This window comes from Doryrhamphus excisus, linkage group LG10 (genome assembly GCF_037039965.1).
Source record: "Doryrhamphus excisus strain RoL-2023G ecotype Guam linkage group LG10, RoL_Dexc_Guam_v1.1, whole genome shotgun sequence".
In the NCBI taxonomy this organism is placed as follows: Eukaryota; Metazoa; Chordata; class Actinopteri; order Syngnathiformes; family Syngnathidae; genus Doryrhamphus; species Doryrhamphus excisus.
Genome location: NC_136366.1, coordinates 4441672 through 4459550, shown reverse-complemented (window position 1 = coordinate 4459550; position 17879 = coordinate 4441672). Strand labels below are relative to the sequence as shown.

The 17879-nt window shown below is 40.8% G+C and overlaps 1 protein-coding gene across 1 annotated transcript in view; it reads left to right on the top strand.

Moving 5' to 3' along the window:
- slc30a6 (solute carrier family 30 member 6) overlaps positions 1–14884 on the top strand; it is a 37698-nt gene extending 22814 nt beyond the window's left edge. Inside the window, exons 8-15 of the mRNA XM_058053497.2 lie at positions 3614–3649; positions 5048–5142; positions 9080–9128; positions 10553–10672; positions 10828–10930; positions 12131–12178; positions 12284–12352; positions 13595–14884. Coding sequence (XP_057909480.2) covers positions 3614–3649; positions 5048–5142; positions 9080–9128; positions 10553–10672; positions 10828–10930; positions 12131–12178; positions 12284–12352; positions 13595–14122 — 1048 coding nt within the window. The 3' untranslated portion in view covers positions 14123–14884. The remainder of the gene's footprint in view (positions 1–3613; positions 3650–5047; positions 5143–9079; positions 9129–10552; positions 10673–10827; positions 10931–12130; positions 12179–12283; positions 12353–13594) is intronic.
- The last annotated feature ends 2995 nt before the right edge of the window (positions 14885–17879 follow it).

Here is a 17879-nt window from a genome sequence, read left to right as displayed (position 1 = left end):
TTTTTCTTTAGTATTTCAAGTCTGTGCTACTAAAAGAACATGATTTTTTCCTCACAACATTCAGAGTTTTTTTCTGATAAAATTGTGACTTTTTTTCTCATTACAATACAGCTTCCTCTTTCTGGATATTTTCACTTCATTCATTCATTTTCTACCACTTTTCCTCACGAGGGTCATGGGGGTGCTGGAGCCTATCCCAGCTGTCTTCGGGCGAGAGGTGGCGTACACCCTGGACTGGTCGCCAGCCAATCACAGGGCACATATAGACAAACAACCATTCACACTCACATTCATACCTATAGGACAATTTGGAGTCGCTAATTAACCTAGCATGTTTTTGGAATGTGGGAGGAAACCGGAGTACCCGGAGAAAACCCACGCATGCACGGGGAGAACATGCAAACTCCACACAGAGATGGCCGAGGGTGGAATTGAACCCTGGTCTGCTAGCTGTGAGGTCTACGCGCTAACCACTCGACCGCCGTGCCGCTATTTTCACTTTATTCTTGTAAAATTAGGGCTGTCAAATGGGAAAAATATTAATCAGATTAATCACAGATTTGTAACTAATTAATCATGGTTAATCACCATTAACAACTATGTCTGAAATATGCCCATTTTTACTGTATTTGCTGAATAGAAAATGAGTTTAGCCATTGCCCCAATGTAATCTAGCTGTGAACAGCTAGATGAATGCACTAGCGGGAATTGAACCAGGTACCTTTGGGTCGAGAAGCACATACTTTAACTAAATCATCCTTTTTCCTATGTTAAACTTTCCTGTTCCACATCATAGAGTGAAAAAGAGTTCTCTTCCCAGTTTGTGTGGAAGTGGTACATTTTTGGCTGTATAAGTTTGGAAGACAGAAATTCGAGGCTAGCTTGAGGCTGTTTCAAGTCCCTGTAGTATTAAGAGTTGCGAAATGTAAATGTGACTATAGGGTTGTTATTTCACGTCCACGGGGCTCTAAAGGTAAAAACGGTATTTAGAAAGTCATAAATCGGTTTTCTATGCTCTGACTATGAAAATGTTGAGTGCTCGAAAAAAAACATGGAGCACACAAAAAAAACCTTATCAACCACCTGAAAGCGCCACAACATTAGAAATGTGGCATCATAGCGGCTGCTCGAAACGTGTGCCCAAAAACAGTGCACCTTGCTGGGTAACAGCAGGTGGCTCCCTCCCCTCTATACTCTGGTTGTCCTGATAGAGATGTGCTCGTAGTAATGTTATGATCTTGTACACTGGTACACTTGGTCAAATCCTCATGTCTCATGATTGCAGCACAGGCCTTTGTCGTTTTCATCGGTCAACCCCCCCCCCCACCCCCAACAAAACCCCCAAATGCAGCTATTAGAGGAGGGATGGCTGGAGGTGAAACACTGCCATGATGTCCTGTGTACTAGCAAGCTTTGTGGTTCTCTTCGCACCACATGCTCGTTTGTGTTTTTGTATACACGTGACCCCCCCCCCTCCACCCCCCACCACACACACTGTAATTCACCGTCAACACATAAGCGTATGAAACTGAACTTGCCACACGTGTGAACGAGTCACCGGGTGGCGGTCACAACCTCTCAAGATCTGGTCACGCTGGGAACGGGTGGTCCGGGATTTACTGAGGGGGGTCAGTCATAAAGGGGTTTAACAACACACATTGGCAGATATGAGTTGCTAACAGCACCGCCACTTCATCAGGCGTTAAATATTTAAACTGACCTTAATGTGACACCCCCTCCACCCCACCCCCACAAAACCGTAGACAGCGTGTCCTGTTCCCCGCTGGGACATGAAGTTGTGATCTTTGTGTGACTGCTGGGTGTGATGGGGTGAAAATGGAAAAATAAAAACTTTTCCTTTGAGTGGAGGAACACAAGCCATGCTTCCAGAAGCGAGGGTTCACAATGTGTGGCCCCACAGTGTGTCCGTCTCAGGCCCGGGACATCACCTTCGGGAGCCAAACATGTCCAACTGCATTGTTTTTGTCTTCAGCCAATCATTTCATCTTGATTGTATTCCTCTACCAAAGACAGTCATTCGTAGGAATGAAATATTTGGCATATACAAAACCTGTTTATGACCTTTTTAAGTACAGGTTTTAGAGCCCTTTAGTCACAAAATAGCACCCCTACAGTCACCTTTACAGTCATATTACCCACTATAGTAGACATGATAACTTTTTTTTAAGGACCCATGGTTATTTTCCCTCAGAATTCACTGCACAAAAATGGTAATGGTTTTATTTCATTTGAACATGCATCAGATTACAATTGAATGCATCACATAATCAGTTCACAGTTCCACATGTCCAAAAGGAGTAGGAAGAAGCAAAGCTTATTAAATCCTACCATCTGGTACTTTTACAATCAGTAACTGTTACATTTGTTCACTTCCTGCTTTCCTAATATAATTAATTTAATTTTTATTTATTTTTATTTTTTTTATTTTTATTTTTATTTCTTGTACAATGGTAACGGTAGTGGTTTTATTTCATTTGAACATGCATCAGATTACAATTGAATGCATCCCATAATCAGTTCACAGTTCCACATGTCCAAAAGGAGTAGGAAGAAGCAAAGCTTATTAAATCCTACCCTTCCATCTAGTACTTTTATAATTAGTAACAGTTACATTTGTTCACTTCCTGCTTTCCTATTTTTATTTTTTATTTTTATTTTTATTTTTATTTTTATTTTTATTTTTATTTTTATTTTTATTGTACAATAGTAATGGTAATGGTTTTATTTCATTTGAACATGCATCAGATGACAATTGAATGCATCACATAATCAGTTCACAGTTCCACATGTCCAAAAGGAGTAGGAAGAAGCAAAGCTCATTAAATCCTACCCCTCCATCTGGTACTTTTACAATCAGTAACTGTTACATTTGTTCACTTCCTGCTTTCCATAATATCGTTTTAAGTTTTTTGGGTTTTTTTTTATTTTCTTTTTGTCACGTAAAAACTCAAGACAATGAATCTGAGCTTTCGGTACGCTATATGCAACACTCTGATAGCCAATGGGATGCTACCAAATGAATTTTGTGGCATGAATTTTTGTATTTTCAATGTTGGGACATACATTTTGTATTCTGAATTTTTTGTGTATATATATTTTTCGTTGGTAGGTTCCATGTTTATATAGCCATAAAGCACAATCACTGAAAATGTTGTCAAGTGGCAGCGACTGAAGGGATCGTGTTGAGTTCAGGGGCACCGTGTCCCCTGTTCCTCAGAGGGGTCCCAACTTTTTCCTGAAACAAACTATTTGTTCTTTAAGTCCTCGGAGAAAACATTTAACAGCAGATGGAGCGGCCATTTGTGTCGCCAATGAAGTCGACGCGTCGGCAGACACTGACAGACGCGGGCGTGTGTGCATGTGGTGTCGATGTGCATTCGCGTTGGTGTACTTCCTGTTTGTTCTCACCTTGTCGCCTCGTGTTTACATCACGTGTCTCCATCATTCCAGTTCTCTCTCACTCACATAAGCGCACTCACCTGTTTGTACAAACTTGAAAGTTAACCTTCTAACAAACCTGTGATGTTGCCGTACTCCAAAAAAAAAAAAAATCAACACGTTGTTTGACTGTTTATGTTTGTGTTTTTGTCAGTGTGGAGCGCTTCGTGGAGCAGCCTGAGGTCCATACGTGAGTATTAGTGACACGCTCGTTCCCTTTCATTGTCACACACACACACACACACACACACACACACTGGCAGCTGTTTGACAAAGCTCTCCAGGGATGCGACCAATCAGACATCACACAACTTTATACGTTTTTACTCATCAGAGACTTTCTTTGTTATTCCAAAAACATTCATGCTGAAGAAACATTAAGTCCTAAGACTTAAAAAAAAAAAAAAAAAAAAAAGAGTTATTTAAAGGGATTAAAAGAGTTGTAACAATTGTGTATGTGAGGATGACGGCCACTAAAACTGCCCACTTGGCTCCACTAATCACATGGGACAATCCATTTAGGAGCCTGAAAATTGGTCCAAACAATCAGCAGGAGGCAAAGGGCCGCCTGACAGCGAGCCCCCACACACACACACACACACACACACACATACTCGCACACACACACAAGCACCAATCAGGAGAGATTAGTGACAAGCAGCAAGGGAGAAGGTTTGCGTCTGTGGCTCGACACCTGTCCGTCTCTCGCCGCCCGTCCAATCGCGTCCGCTCGGGGAGGGTGACAGGCAGCGGGGGTTTTAATCTCGTCACAAGAGACAGGTTTAAGGCTCGCTGAGTTTTACATTCTCAAAGCCGCCGCTAATCTGTTTTATAGCGGCGGGAGCGGTCAGAAAACAAAACCACGCGTCTCAACTTGGTCAGCCGACGCCTCTTGATTTGGTGTCAAGGCGGCCATGTTGGATCCTCAAGATGCCTTTTATCAGTCCCAGGACCCGGAAATGCCAGATTGACAGCAGCAAAAGCACACAGGAGCATAGAAAGTGCAAAATGTCGATCAAGCCATATGTTTATTGCACGTTTTATTGCACAGTTATTGCACAGGAAATGACACTCATTATGAAATGTTTTTTTTTTTTTTTTATTCGACAAATGTATCCACTGATACGTTTTTTATAAATGTCGTCTTGGGGTGAACTCGTGCTACCTGTGATACATTCTGCTGTTTTAATAAGGTTTCTCTGACTGTGGATTATTTTCAGTCTCATGCGAAGTGGTGCTGATGATTCATTTTCTGCAAGGTGTAGTTAATCGTCTATGTGAGGAGCGATTATGCACACAAATGTAGTCGCCGTTTTGATTTTTGGCTTTTCTGTCTTTGTGTTTTGCTATCATTAAGAATGGTGTCGATATCATGAATACCTGAAAAATACCATGAAAACCTAACGCACATTTTGAATGTGTCCAAAAGTTTTGGTGGGATTTGAACTCATGAACAGATATGCAAATGATAGAGAAGCCAAAAGACAAAAAACACACCAAGAGGAAGAAGTCAACCAAGGAATCAGACTTGAGGAAGGAAGAGATGGTTGAAAGTTGTCTTGTCATTTTATTTTTTTTTGGTCTGCAGCGGTCGCCTGCTGGTCGGCACGTTTGTGGCCCTCTTCTTCAACCTGCTCACTCTCATGTCCGTGCACAACAAACCCTTCGCCTGCGTATCCCAAGGTACGTGACCTTGATACTCTCGCTCTCTCGCTCGCTCTCTCTCTCTCTCTGTGTGTGTGCCTGATAATCCTCACACTCACAGGGGAAGCACGACAATTCATCTTTTGTCATATTGGATTATGAAAGTCAAATGTCATGTCAGCCAGGATGCATTGGGGTCAAAGGGGGTAGCCCCCCGTCCTTACATTTGCCCCTCTGCAGTCCTTTAGGTGAGACATGAACACACACGTCTTATTCTTTTCTGCGCCTTCTGAAGATATAAAAACAACTGGAAAAGAGGCCGCTAAGTATTCCACCTATAAAGTCCCTTGGAAAAACCATCCAGAAAGCGTTCCTTTGACATAACGTCACCAGCTAATGAACCAAGCTAAGCGACATTGTTACTATTATTCACGTTTCCTCCGCCAAGCACAGGGCAAAGCTTTATGCCGCTTTTTTATCTGTTTGTTTGTGTTCAAAATAACTTGAAAGGTTCTGAATGGATTTGGATGAAATATTCAGGAGTTGGGATATTGAACAACTGATTACATTTTGGGGTCCATCCGGATCACCATCTGGATCCAGGAATTTTATAAAGGATTCCTTAACATTGCGAGAGAGGACCATTTTCGGCATTTGCGCATATAACTCCCCAAAAAATGGTCAGAACACTTAAAAAATAATAATAAAAATAAAATAATAATATATATAATAATATATTATATATTATAATAAATAATAATAATAATAAATAAAATAATAAATAATAATAAAAAATAATTAAAAAAAAGTTTTCCAAATGGTTGTACACTGGTTGTACAAAATATCAAAGACTGATCCCAAAAGTGTTGGATTGTTATTTTGCTTTGAATCACAATATGGGGGAACGATGGCGCTTGGCGGGGATCTGCACTCACTACATTGTTGCACCACACCAGCTAGCGACTAGCAATACAGTTATAAAGTCGGGTTTATATTTTTACGAGAATAGGCTTGTAATATTACAAGGAAAAATAATGTTCTTTTAGTATCATAAAGTTTAAATATTAAAGAAAAGAATTGTGTTTTTTTTGTCATCTTAATATTGAAACAAAACAAAAATAAAGTTGTCATTTTGGCAAAATTAAGTGGGGGGGAGTAATAAATATTATGGAAATTATTGCAAATTTACGAAAAAGGAAGTTAAAATAGTTGAAAAATAACAGCAGAAATAGAAAAAAAAGATTTTTACAAGAATGAAGTCAACACTCTCACTTTACAATGAGATACACAGAAATTCTGTGGTTACTGAGGAACTAATGCGTAGAGTAGTTACGGAGGAAACGAATGAAGAGCTAATAAGTAGAATACTTACTGAGGAACTAATGAACTAATTAGAAACAGATGAGTAGAGTACTTACTGAGGAACTAATATTATAGGCGAATTAATGAGGAGCTAATGTCGAACTAATGAGCTGATGAGTAGTTACAGAGAAACTTAACGTGGAGCTAAAGAGGAACTAATGAGTAGTTACTGAGGAACTAATGACGAACTGATGAGTCAAGTATTTACTGAGGAACTTATGCAGAGCTAAAGAGGAACTAATGAGTAGTTCTTGAGGAAGTCGTGAAGAAATAACGAGGAACTAATGTGGAATTGATGCGTAGAGTAGTTACTGACGAACTACGGCACATAAATTACTGAGAAATGAATGAAGAACTCATGAGGAGCGAATGAGTAGAGTAGTTACTGAGGAAATAATGAGCAATTGAACTCGGGTCTTCCAACTGTGAGGGCTGCGTGCTAACCACCCCTGCACCGTGCAGCCCAAGTTAAAATGAGCAAAATAGTATGACATGTTGTCATGACTGTCGCTGTTCCTACATGCTCCTCACAGCAAAACCTGGTTGGAGGTATTTTAGTAGGTGCGCCCCGTCAAATGCATTCATTACCTGCCTCTTTTTAGCTCTTTTTACATCTTTAGAAGGCACCGAAAACAGAACGATTGTTGATGATGGCGTCGTGTCGCCGTGTGCGCTCCTTTCCGACTCCCTTGTCTCCTCTTCTCACCCCTCCTTCTTTCCTTCCCCTTTTGTCCATCCTGTTTCCTTCCCAAGTTCTTCTCTTCATTGCCTTTCCTCCACATTTCCTCTTCTCACCCCCCCACTCCGAGTCATTATGAACTGTGGAGCAATGAATGAGGTCAGTGTGTGTGTGTACGTGTGTGTGTGTGTGTGTGTCTCAGCTGTCTACTCTTGCGTTGTGAGCAGTCTCAACATCACTTAACATCTGACATTTCTGGATGGGATGGGGATGAGACTACACACACAAACACACACACACACACACACACATGCACTTAACTTTGCTGAAACACACATTATCTCTCACTCATTACACACACACACACTCTCTCTCTCTCTCTCTCTCTCGCTCTCTCAGATGGAGCGAGACTAAAAGTGTGTTACGCAACAATGTTCCAGACAGTGGAGATGTTTTGTGCCAGGGGGGCACGGCGGTCGCCGTGGGTGGGGGGGGTGTAGTGGTTTGAACGAGGGCGAGCAGAGGGACGTGCCAACACACACTGATGGTGCGCTCTCCTCCTTCACACAGATCATAAATAAGTCACTCCATTCAAATGTTTGTTTGCGCTTACTCACCGTAGCAAAACAAACACAGCCAACGTGCGCACACACACACACATTCACACACACACACACACACACACAGACGTGGTGAGCAGGATGGGACGTGATGGCAGCGTGACCTGACGCTGAGCCCGCGGGACTCGTGGTGTCGTCAAAGATTAAAGGAGAGGCGACGCAGCCGTGCGAAACACCGCTAATGATTTTTTTAAGGATCTCTTTGCTCCCGTCTGCTAACTTTTAGACTTTTTAGATTTGACGCTTTATGCTTTTATTTGGGAGATCCACACTCACGCCATCTTCATCATCATCATCATTGTTGTTATTATGTCATTCATTGGCTCAAACAAGCAATGTGTACAATGACATTCTTTTTTTTCCACCAAATTCTATATTTCTATTCTACATTTTTTTTGCAAATAATTTTTTTAATCTCTTCCCAAATTCCATTTCATTTTTTTCCAGTCTTTTATTTTTGTGCAAATTCTCTTTTTTTTGTCCAAATTCTTTTCATTTTTTTCCCCAAATTTCATTTATTTTTTTCCCAAATTATGTTTTATTTGTTAGTCCTTTAAGTTTATTTTTATTTTTGGCCAAATAAAAAAAAAAATCCTCCCCAAATTTCATTTTGGTTCCAAATTCTGTTGATTTTTTTTCCCAAAGTCCCTTTTATTTTTTTTATTTTTCCCCAAATTCCTGTATTTTTTAATTCAATTTATTTTTTTAGGTTATTCTTTATTTTTTCCCCCAATTTTTTTTCAAAATTCTGTTTGTTTTTTAAAATTACATTTCATTTTTTTCCCTAAAGTCTTTTAGTTTTTGCAAATTCTCTTTTTTATCCAAATTCCTTTAATTCTGTTCACTTTGGTTTAATTTTTTCCTAAATTATGTTTTATTTGTTCCCAGATTTATGTTTCATATTTGTTTGCTTTTAGTTTCCTTTTATTTTTCCCCAAATTAATTAAATTTTTTAAATTTTTTTTTTTCCAAATTCCGTTTTTTTATCCAAATTCCTTTTATTTTTTGCAAATCCTGTTTCGTTTATTCCCAAATTGCTTTTTATTTTTCTCCCAAATTTCCTTTTATTTTCTTCCAAATTGCTTTTTAGTTGTGGGGGGGGGGCGTCCAAAACTTGGCCAACTTTGGCCAAGATCCCGGGATGGGGAGAGGTTAGTGTTTGAGATATCATTCCACCAGGATCAAGCGGTCTGTTGTGGGAAATGCTTCAGCGCTCGAACGTTCCTTCTCCTGGCAATGACGCCATTTATCGGAATCATGGGTCCATAAGAAAGTATTGATGTGTTGACAAGGTGTGCATGTGTGTGTTTTACAGCGGCCAGCAGCAGTTGGCTTCAGGAACACGTGGCAGATATGAGCAGAAGGTAAATATCTCATCATTGTCTGACTTCAAGGGGCAAAGGTCACCATTGGTGGGCGCTGACATGACGCACTGGATTGGTCAACGTGTTACTGGAGATAGCAATGGTCCTGATTGGCCTTCTCGGCCACACTTTCTTCTTCTTGTCTTTGCTCATGTTGCCGCTGTAACGCTAGGATGCTTTGTGTTGTAATGTTACGTCTTGTTGTGTAAGCCCCCCCCTTCCCCCCACACACTCCCCCCCTCCGGGTGCACTATGATACACAAACACACACAGAGTGAGCAATCCAGTTGGTGCAGCACAAGTGAGCTGTGATTGGCTGAGAAGCCAAGTGAACAGGACATCCCAGCCTACTTTCTACGATGTGTGTGTGTGTGTGTGTGTGTGTGTGTGTGTGTGTGTCATCATGCTGCAGGGACTCGAAAGGTGAAAAGGTTATGTTAATGGGTCTGGTGTGAAGTGAAGGTCATGCACTAGCGGCTCACTAACAACCCTATGTCTGCCTCCCATCACCTCTCCAGTATGTTGGGGAGTGTCTGTTACATAAAAGTCTCTGTGTACATGATGACATTATTAACTTCATAATAGGGCTACACCATAGTTGGAATTATGACATCACACCAATAAATCTGATAGAAATAGCCATCAATGTAAATAACGCTTCAGATTACCCGTACTGTGTGGGTGAGTAAATCAAGCGCTCTTATCTTGCCTGTGACGTTAACGTCCCCTGAGCTCTCTTGTAAACAAACATTGAGCGCAAACAAACAAAAGCATTATCATGCTAGGTGTCGCATGCTCACCTTTGCATGTTAGCCTTTTTAGCAGTTCTCTGTGTTAGCATGTTAGCAACTTAATTGTTACTGATTGAGGTCACATTCCTCAAATGACTTAAACCATTCCCAAGACATTTGGCATTCCTGTTACATTGTGCTATCATGCTATATGTTGACATGCTAGCCTGTTAGCATTGCATAACATAGCATGGTATCAGTGCCACTGAGGGAATATCAGGAAGCAGAACTGGAGGTAGCAGAAATGAGGATGCCGAGGTTCTCATTGGGAGTGACCAGGATGGATAGGATCAAGAATGAGTACATCAGAGGGGCATTACATGTTTCCATCTATTTCTCTATGCCGCTTATCCTCATGCTGGAGCCTATCCCAGCTGTCATTGGGCAAGAGGCGGGGCGCACCCTGGCCAGCCAATCACAGGGCACATATAGACACATATACACATACATAGTATATATATATCATTCAGACATTAATTTTCTATTTCTATTTCACATTGCTTACGAGCTACTCTTATAGTCATTCTGCATTCCTGCATTTCTACCTCATTTCAGTTTTTTGTAAATTTATTGATATTATTTCCTGTTTGGTTGTGTGTGTGTGTGTGTGTGTGTGTGTGTGTGTGTGTGTAGTGTGTGTGGCATCATTCCAGGTCTGAGCAGTGTCCTGCTGCCTCGCATGAACCCCTTTGTCCTGATTAACCTGGCGGGGGCGCTGTCGCTGTGCGTCACCTACATGCTCATCGAGATGAAGTAAGGCGTGCAAACATGGCCGCTGTACCTTTGTTGTTGTCGTGGAAACGCCACACATTTATCGTTGTGTTGTGGCATTCCTGCGGGTTTCTTTTGAGTTTGAAGCGGGGAACGTTGTCGACAGTTGGTGGTGTGTGTGTGTGTGTTTTGTGTAGTAACTACAACGCCGTAGACACGGCCTCGGCGGTCGCCATCGCTCTCATGACCTTTGGCACCATGTATCCCATGAGCGTCTACAGCGGGAAGGTGCTGCTGCAGGTAACGTCTATCTAGTCTCGCAGCTTCCTAGTGACTTCTATATTTCACAGACATCATCCTTATAGGATTTCTTTATGAATGCTGATATTGTCCAATACTTGATATCGATATCGATATCGGAAGCAGCTCTTTTCTCCAACTACTGAACACACAATGCTTCTTTTACAAATAAGCAATGTACAAAATGAGATAACAATATTTACTTTACTATATATATATATATATATATATATATAACATGAACCAATATCTCCATTTTATGCCACTGTAGGGGTGTGCAAAGTGCATTTTTCATGGCCTGCGGCATTGTAAAAATATACTTAATAAAGAAAATTCATTTTACAAGAGCAAAGTCAAAATATTAACAGGAAAAAAAGTGTAATCTAACAAAAAAAAGTACTTCATGTTGTAATATTATGAGGAAAAAAGGTCATTTTAAGTATTATCACATTTTCTTTAACTTGTAATATTGTAACAAACAAACAGAAAACAATGACGGTAGTTGTCATTTTTGGAAAAAGTACAAGAATAAAGTCATCAAAATATTATGGGAATACATTTTGATTTAGCAGAAAGGTCACATTGTGTGAAGATCTGAATGAAAACATTAAGAGAACAAAGTCATATTCTAATGACAAACTTGAAATATTCTGAGGGAAAATTATGTTTTTAGTAGATATATTCAAGGAAAAATAAAAATGGAATTTTTGGCAAACAAGATTGGGGAGAAAAAATTGTAATATCCTGGACAAAAAGTATATATATAAGATAAGATATGCCTTTATTCGTCCCTCAGTGGGTGAATTTGCATATATATATATATATATATATATATAAAGTTTCAATATTGGAGAAAAAAACAACAGCAGAAATGGGAAGAAAAGGGTGAAGTTGATAATAACAATGATCTTATTCGCCTATGTGAGATCAGCTTTTTCCTAAATTATACAATATGTAAAAAACTTCTTAGCATATCGACATGTGTTGCTTTACAAAATATCAAAGTTACATTTTTCAGTATGTGGCCCTTGCTGGAAAAACCTGCTTTATGTATCACTAACATTATATATTTATGACTGAGCTATGACTTATTTACCCATCTAATTGTCTATTTACTCATGTATTTACTTACTGACTGATAGTTAGTTATTTTCCATGTGCATTCTAAGCCAACAACTTTTGTCCCATGTGACTTTGCAGACCACGCCCTCTCACGTCATTGGCCAGCTGGACAAGTTGCTTCGAGAGGTGAGTTAGGGTGTGTGGGGGGGGGGGTGGTGTTGGCTCCCGTTGAGTCGTCAGGTGCATGTGTGCTCATGGGTGCTAACGCCTTTTGTCTTTGCGTCCACTCAGGTGTCTACGCTGGACGGCGTGCTGGAAGTTCGCAACGAGCACTTCTGGACGCTGGGCTTTGGGTCACTGGTACCGTTGTTGTCTTCCTCTCCTGTTGTGTCACTTTGCTGCTTAGTGTCTGTGCATGCAGTACCTCCAGTGGCCCATAGGTGGACTACACTCCTGTCTACTTGGGCTGTGTGTGTGTGTGTGTGTGTGTGTGGCTGATGTTTGTGCATTACATGAGTGTTGCTTGTTGGCCAACTGCTAACAGAGCAGCTGTCCAAACCCATTTGACCCCCCCTGACTGCACGTCTTTTCCCCCCGGGAGAGTTTGTGCACGCGCTTGTGTGTGTATGTGTCTATGTTTGTGTAAAATCAGCCAAGGACAAAGTGAAGGCTGAGCTTTGAAAAGAAACGTTGATGTTGATGTTGTTTGTTGTTGAAAAGATTCATTGAAGCATCAACAACAACAACATATAACATCCCATAAGCATCAACAACAACATATAACATCCCATAAGCATCAACAACGTATTTTCCGGACTATAAGTCACACTTTTTTTTCATAGGTTGGCTTTTCCTGCGACTTATATTCCGGAGCAACTTATGAATGGAAAAAAAGTGTTTATGTTACATAAACACTGGACACCTTTTCTGTTCATGTTTATTTTTAGCATAGCTGAATAAGCGTTGTGTTAGCATATCTTACACCTATTCATCCTTCCAAGATGACGTAATGTCTGTTTTGGTCAAGTAGTTTGTAAAATAAATTACCCGCAAAAAATGCCACTTATACTCCAGTGCGACTTATGTATGTTTTTTTTCTACCTAATTATGCATTTTTGGCCTTGTGTGACTTATACTCTGGAGTGACTTATAGTCCAGAAAATACGGTATATATAACATCCCATAAGCATCGACTGTATATAACATCCCATAAGCATCGACTGTATATAACATCCCATAAGCATCAATTATATATAACATCCCATAAGCATCAACTGTATATAACATCCCATAAGCATCAACTGTATATAACATCCCATAAGCATCAATTATATATAACATCCCATAAGCAACTGTATATAACATCCCATAAGCATCAACTGTATATAACATCCCATAAGCATCAACTGTTTATAACATCCCATAAGCATCAATTGTATGTAATATCCCATAAGCATCAACAATGTACAGTATAACAGCATCCCATAATATTTTTTCTTCTTTTACGACTACCTTACTCAAGTTCAGCAAACACCTACTTTATGGTACTAATACTCATTAGCATATTTGTTAGCACGGCTAATTGTCATTGGAATTTTTTAGGCCGGCTCCGCCCACGTTCGCATCCGGCGCGACGCCAACGAGCAGCTGGTCCTGGCCCACGTCACCAACCGCCTGCTCCCGCTGGTGTCCACGCTGACGGTGCAGATCTTCAAAGACGACTGGAGCAGGCCGCTGCTGACGGCCTCGCCCGTCCCCCATGCCGGCGACGGCTACGGCGTCCTCTCCTCCTCCTCGCCGCCGCACCCACTCACGTCATCGGGAGGCGAAGCGGACCCGCTGACGTCCACGCCCTCCAAGTCCAGCGGCCCTCCCCCGGAGTTCTCCTTCAACACCCCGGGTAGGAACGTGCAAGCCGTGTTGCTACCCACTCCGGGGCACCACGCCCACATGCCCTACGCCGGCATAGCATACCCCGGAATGCTGAGTCAGGGTTTAGCTCGGCCTGGGACCGGACTGGGTCTCGGCGTGGCAGGAATAGGGGGCGTGTATGGACTGGGTGTGGGCGGAGCCTCTCAGAGTTACAGAACTATGGGCAGCACGTCCCAGTACAGACAGTACCGACCTTGATTGGACCGCCACAGATTCATGTTACCTCCTCCATGGAAAGCACCCAGCGTCTTTCAAGGACAAATTCATTCCACTTTTTTTTTTTTTTTTTTTTTACTTTTTAAAATGACGTAATTGTTTATTGATGTGGGGGCGGGGCCAAGATCTCCCTTTTGTTTTGTGGTTCCGATGCGTGTGGGATTGGTCAAATTAAAAATCTGGACTCCGCCCACCAAAGCAGGTGTCGCACATGGGTGTCTTGGTGTTGCCACGGGCAACAGGACCTCACCTCACTGGAGCGAGTCTTCACGTCTTTATTTGGACTCAGCTCGGCGCAGAAGAAACTGAGGGTGCTGAGGGTGAGGTGAAGCGACAGTCGGGCGTCGCGACGTGCGAAGAGGTCATCAGACATGTGACCCCGCCACGGACGACACACATGAATGAAGCCCAGCTCGGCCTTGATGATTTGTGGCGGACATCTGATACAGAAACAGAAACACGCCGTTTTCCTCTTCCTCCCAAACATGAAGGTGACTTCCAGAAAGGTGTTAGAAGGTGTAGTAAGGTTGCTCTGCCAAAAGGGGGCGCCAAGACCCACTAAAGACCTCCCTTTATGTGACTCCAGTTGGGATGATTTGTTTCCACCAATCCCACAAACACCAACAGCACACAAAGACACAAAGAATTCTGGGATATTTTCTCAACTGTCACCATGGAAACCAACAATCAATAAACGCAGGAAGTCAGTGTGTTTCTAAACAAACAGTCCTATTCATTCGACTTCAACAAAAATACACTGTGCCGCTACTACTACTACTACTACTACTACCTAACTACTCTTTTATTACCACACTACTTGTTAACAAGTGTGACATTACTACTGCTGTTTTATTACTATTACTACTACTTGTTAGCTGCCACCTTACTACTACTACTACTAGCCATCACCTACATTTTTACTCCTACTTGTTATCTATTGTGTTATTACTACTAGTCATTAACTCCTGTTTCATTACTACTATTACTTGTTAGCGGCCATTATTATTGTTGCTACTACTTAACAGTCATGTTAGTACCACTAACTACCATTTTACTACTACTACACTATGTTTCTACCAGCCATTAACAATATTTTTTATTTGCTACTACTAAAGTGTAGTTGTTAACTTCTGTTGTATTGCTACTACTACATGGAAACTGGCCGGTTAATACTACCACTAGTCGTTAACCACTGTTTTATTACTACTATAGTTATATTTATTAATACCACAGTATTATTACTATCAGTGGTTGTTAACTGCTGCTATGACTACTTCTACCTTAAGTCTTTATTAACTGCTGTGTACTACTAGTACTACTACTACTCATTAGCTATTTCTTTTTTTTTTTTTTACTACCGCGCGTGGTTAATTACTGTTTTATAGCTACTACAGCTGTGTTATTACTATCACTAGTTTTTGACTGGTGATTCATTACTACCACTACTAATAGTACTTATTAACTGCTAGTCAGGAACTGTACTATTTGTTCTATGAGTAGCATTAACTACTGTTTTTACTACTACTTGTTAGCTGCCATGTTTATGATGCTCATATTTATGATGCTCATATAGCCGACCATTTTATTACTACAAATACTAATATTTGTTAACTACTGTATTATTACTACTCGGTGGTCGTTAAGTACTATTTTATTATTACTGATAATACTATTTGTCAACCATTGTTTGATTACTATAACTACGTATTAACGACCAGGTTGCTGCTTCCACTAGTCATTAAGTACTTTTCAATTACAATTATTTGTTTTACTGCCATGTTATTGCTATTGCTAGTCGTTAACTACCATATTATTACTACTAGTAGTCGTTAAGTACTATTTTATTACTACAACTACTTGTTAAGTACCGTGTTATTAGTACTATCTGTCATTAGCATTGTTTTATTCCTACCACCGGTAGTTAGTAAGTACTGTTTGATTACTACTGCTTCTTGTTAGCTGCCATGCTAATATGCTAGTGTTAGTGCTAGATGCTAGCAATTGTTGAGTACCTTTGTAAGCTAATACTTGCAAGCTGCCGTGTTATTACTTCAAGTAGTATTTGGCTACTGTTGTATTACGCCTTGTAGTTGTTAAGTACTATTTTATTATTATTATTACCACTACTACTACTACTACTTGGTAGCTGGCATGGAGGAAGGAATGAGGTGTTGCGAGGATTTGCAGTGCACGTGTTTCTCCACCAGGGCGACGCCATTGAGCCGAACTTGAACTTTTGACGTTGATGTTGTTTGACAAGTCGCCTCCTCCTCGCTTAGTGTGTGTGTGTGCGTGCGTGTGTGTATTTGTGTGTGTTAGTCACACGTGCGATTGAAGGAGTCTTGTCAATGAGGATGAATCAATCGGCTTTGCAAAAGAAAGAAAAATGTGGATTTTTTTTTTTTTTTTTTAAGGAAAAAAGATGGCGCGTGACGTGACGAGCTGACAGGCCGCTTTAGCGGAACACCAAAAGGGCGGCGAGGTGACGGCTGTTTTCATACACATGACTGCTGGAGGGGGGTGGGTGGTGGTGGGGGGGTGAGATGTTGAGGGGAGTAAACAAGGCCCTCGGGGTCACACATGTCATGTGACCCACATGAGAAGGCCACGCCCCTTCTACAAGCGTCATCCAATCACATTTGACAGGCTGCTTTTCATTTCTGGGTGAGTTCATGTCACACGTTAGCATTCAGGTAACATTAGCATGCAGTTTCTGCCATGACCAGCGGGTGGTGCTGTTTTATTGATAAATTCATTATTGATATCCCAAGACCGCCATTGGCAGGTTTTCCAGTCACGTGACCTACAATAACAAGCATCCCCCTGCTGGCGATGTTAGAAAGTGTAGCGCTCGTGCACGTTTTGCGTGTTTGTTTAGCACAAACGTACACACACACACACACACACACACATAAGCTAATGGGGTTAGTCATAAGTGCTCGTGTAGCTGTGTGTGTGTGTGTGTGTTTGACGGACATTCAGAGTGACAGGTGGGTCTCCAGGTCAGTCTCCGGGACGTCTCGGGGTGGGTCTGTCCTGGCTGCCCGCCAAACCGTCTCCCTTGCTGGCTACGTCCCAACGTACACACACACGTACTGTATATGTACTGTACATACACACACACACACACGTGTTCCTACACTAATACAAGTTACTTTTCTCATCATGACGTCATCTAGGAACACACACACGTGCGTACAATATAAGTTGTGTGCGTCGGGTAACACACACACACACACACACACACGATGAAGGTTGTGTGCATAAACATGCTAGCCACACCAGCTTAATGTGCTAACACATTAGCAATGACAGGGGTCATAACATAACATAATTATTATTATTATAACAATGAAAAAACAATAATCAGTGATTGTATGTAGAATGTACGTGATATGACATCATCATGTAATACAAGTACAAGTTTATTTTACAGTGTAAAACATGTCATACTATTACATTTATATATCAACATAATATCACTCATGTTGCTATAATAATAATAATAATAATAATAATTAAAAAATGACATGAAATACATATTATTCATGTAGTATATATCATAATTATTATTACTGCTTTTTGTTTTATTGACCCCGTCTAAAAACGAAAAACGTTTTTTGTTTCTTTCATCTTTTTCCTTATTTGAATAGGACTTATTATTCTTTACAACAGTTTCATATTATTTTCACGTTATTTACAAATTCATGTCCTCCTTTGTATTAATTTTGGGCTTTTT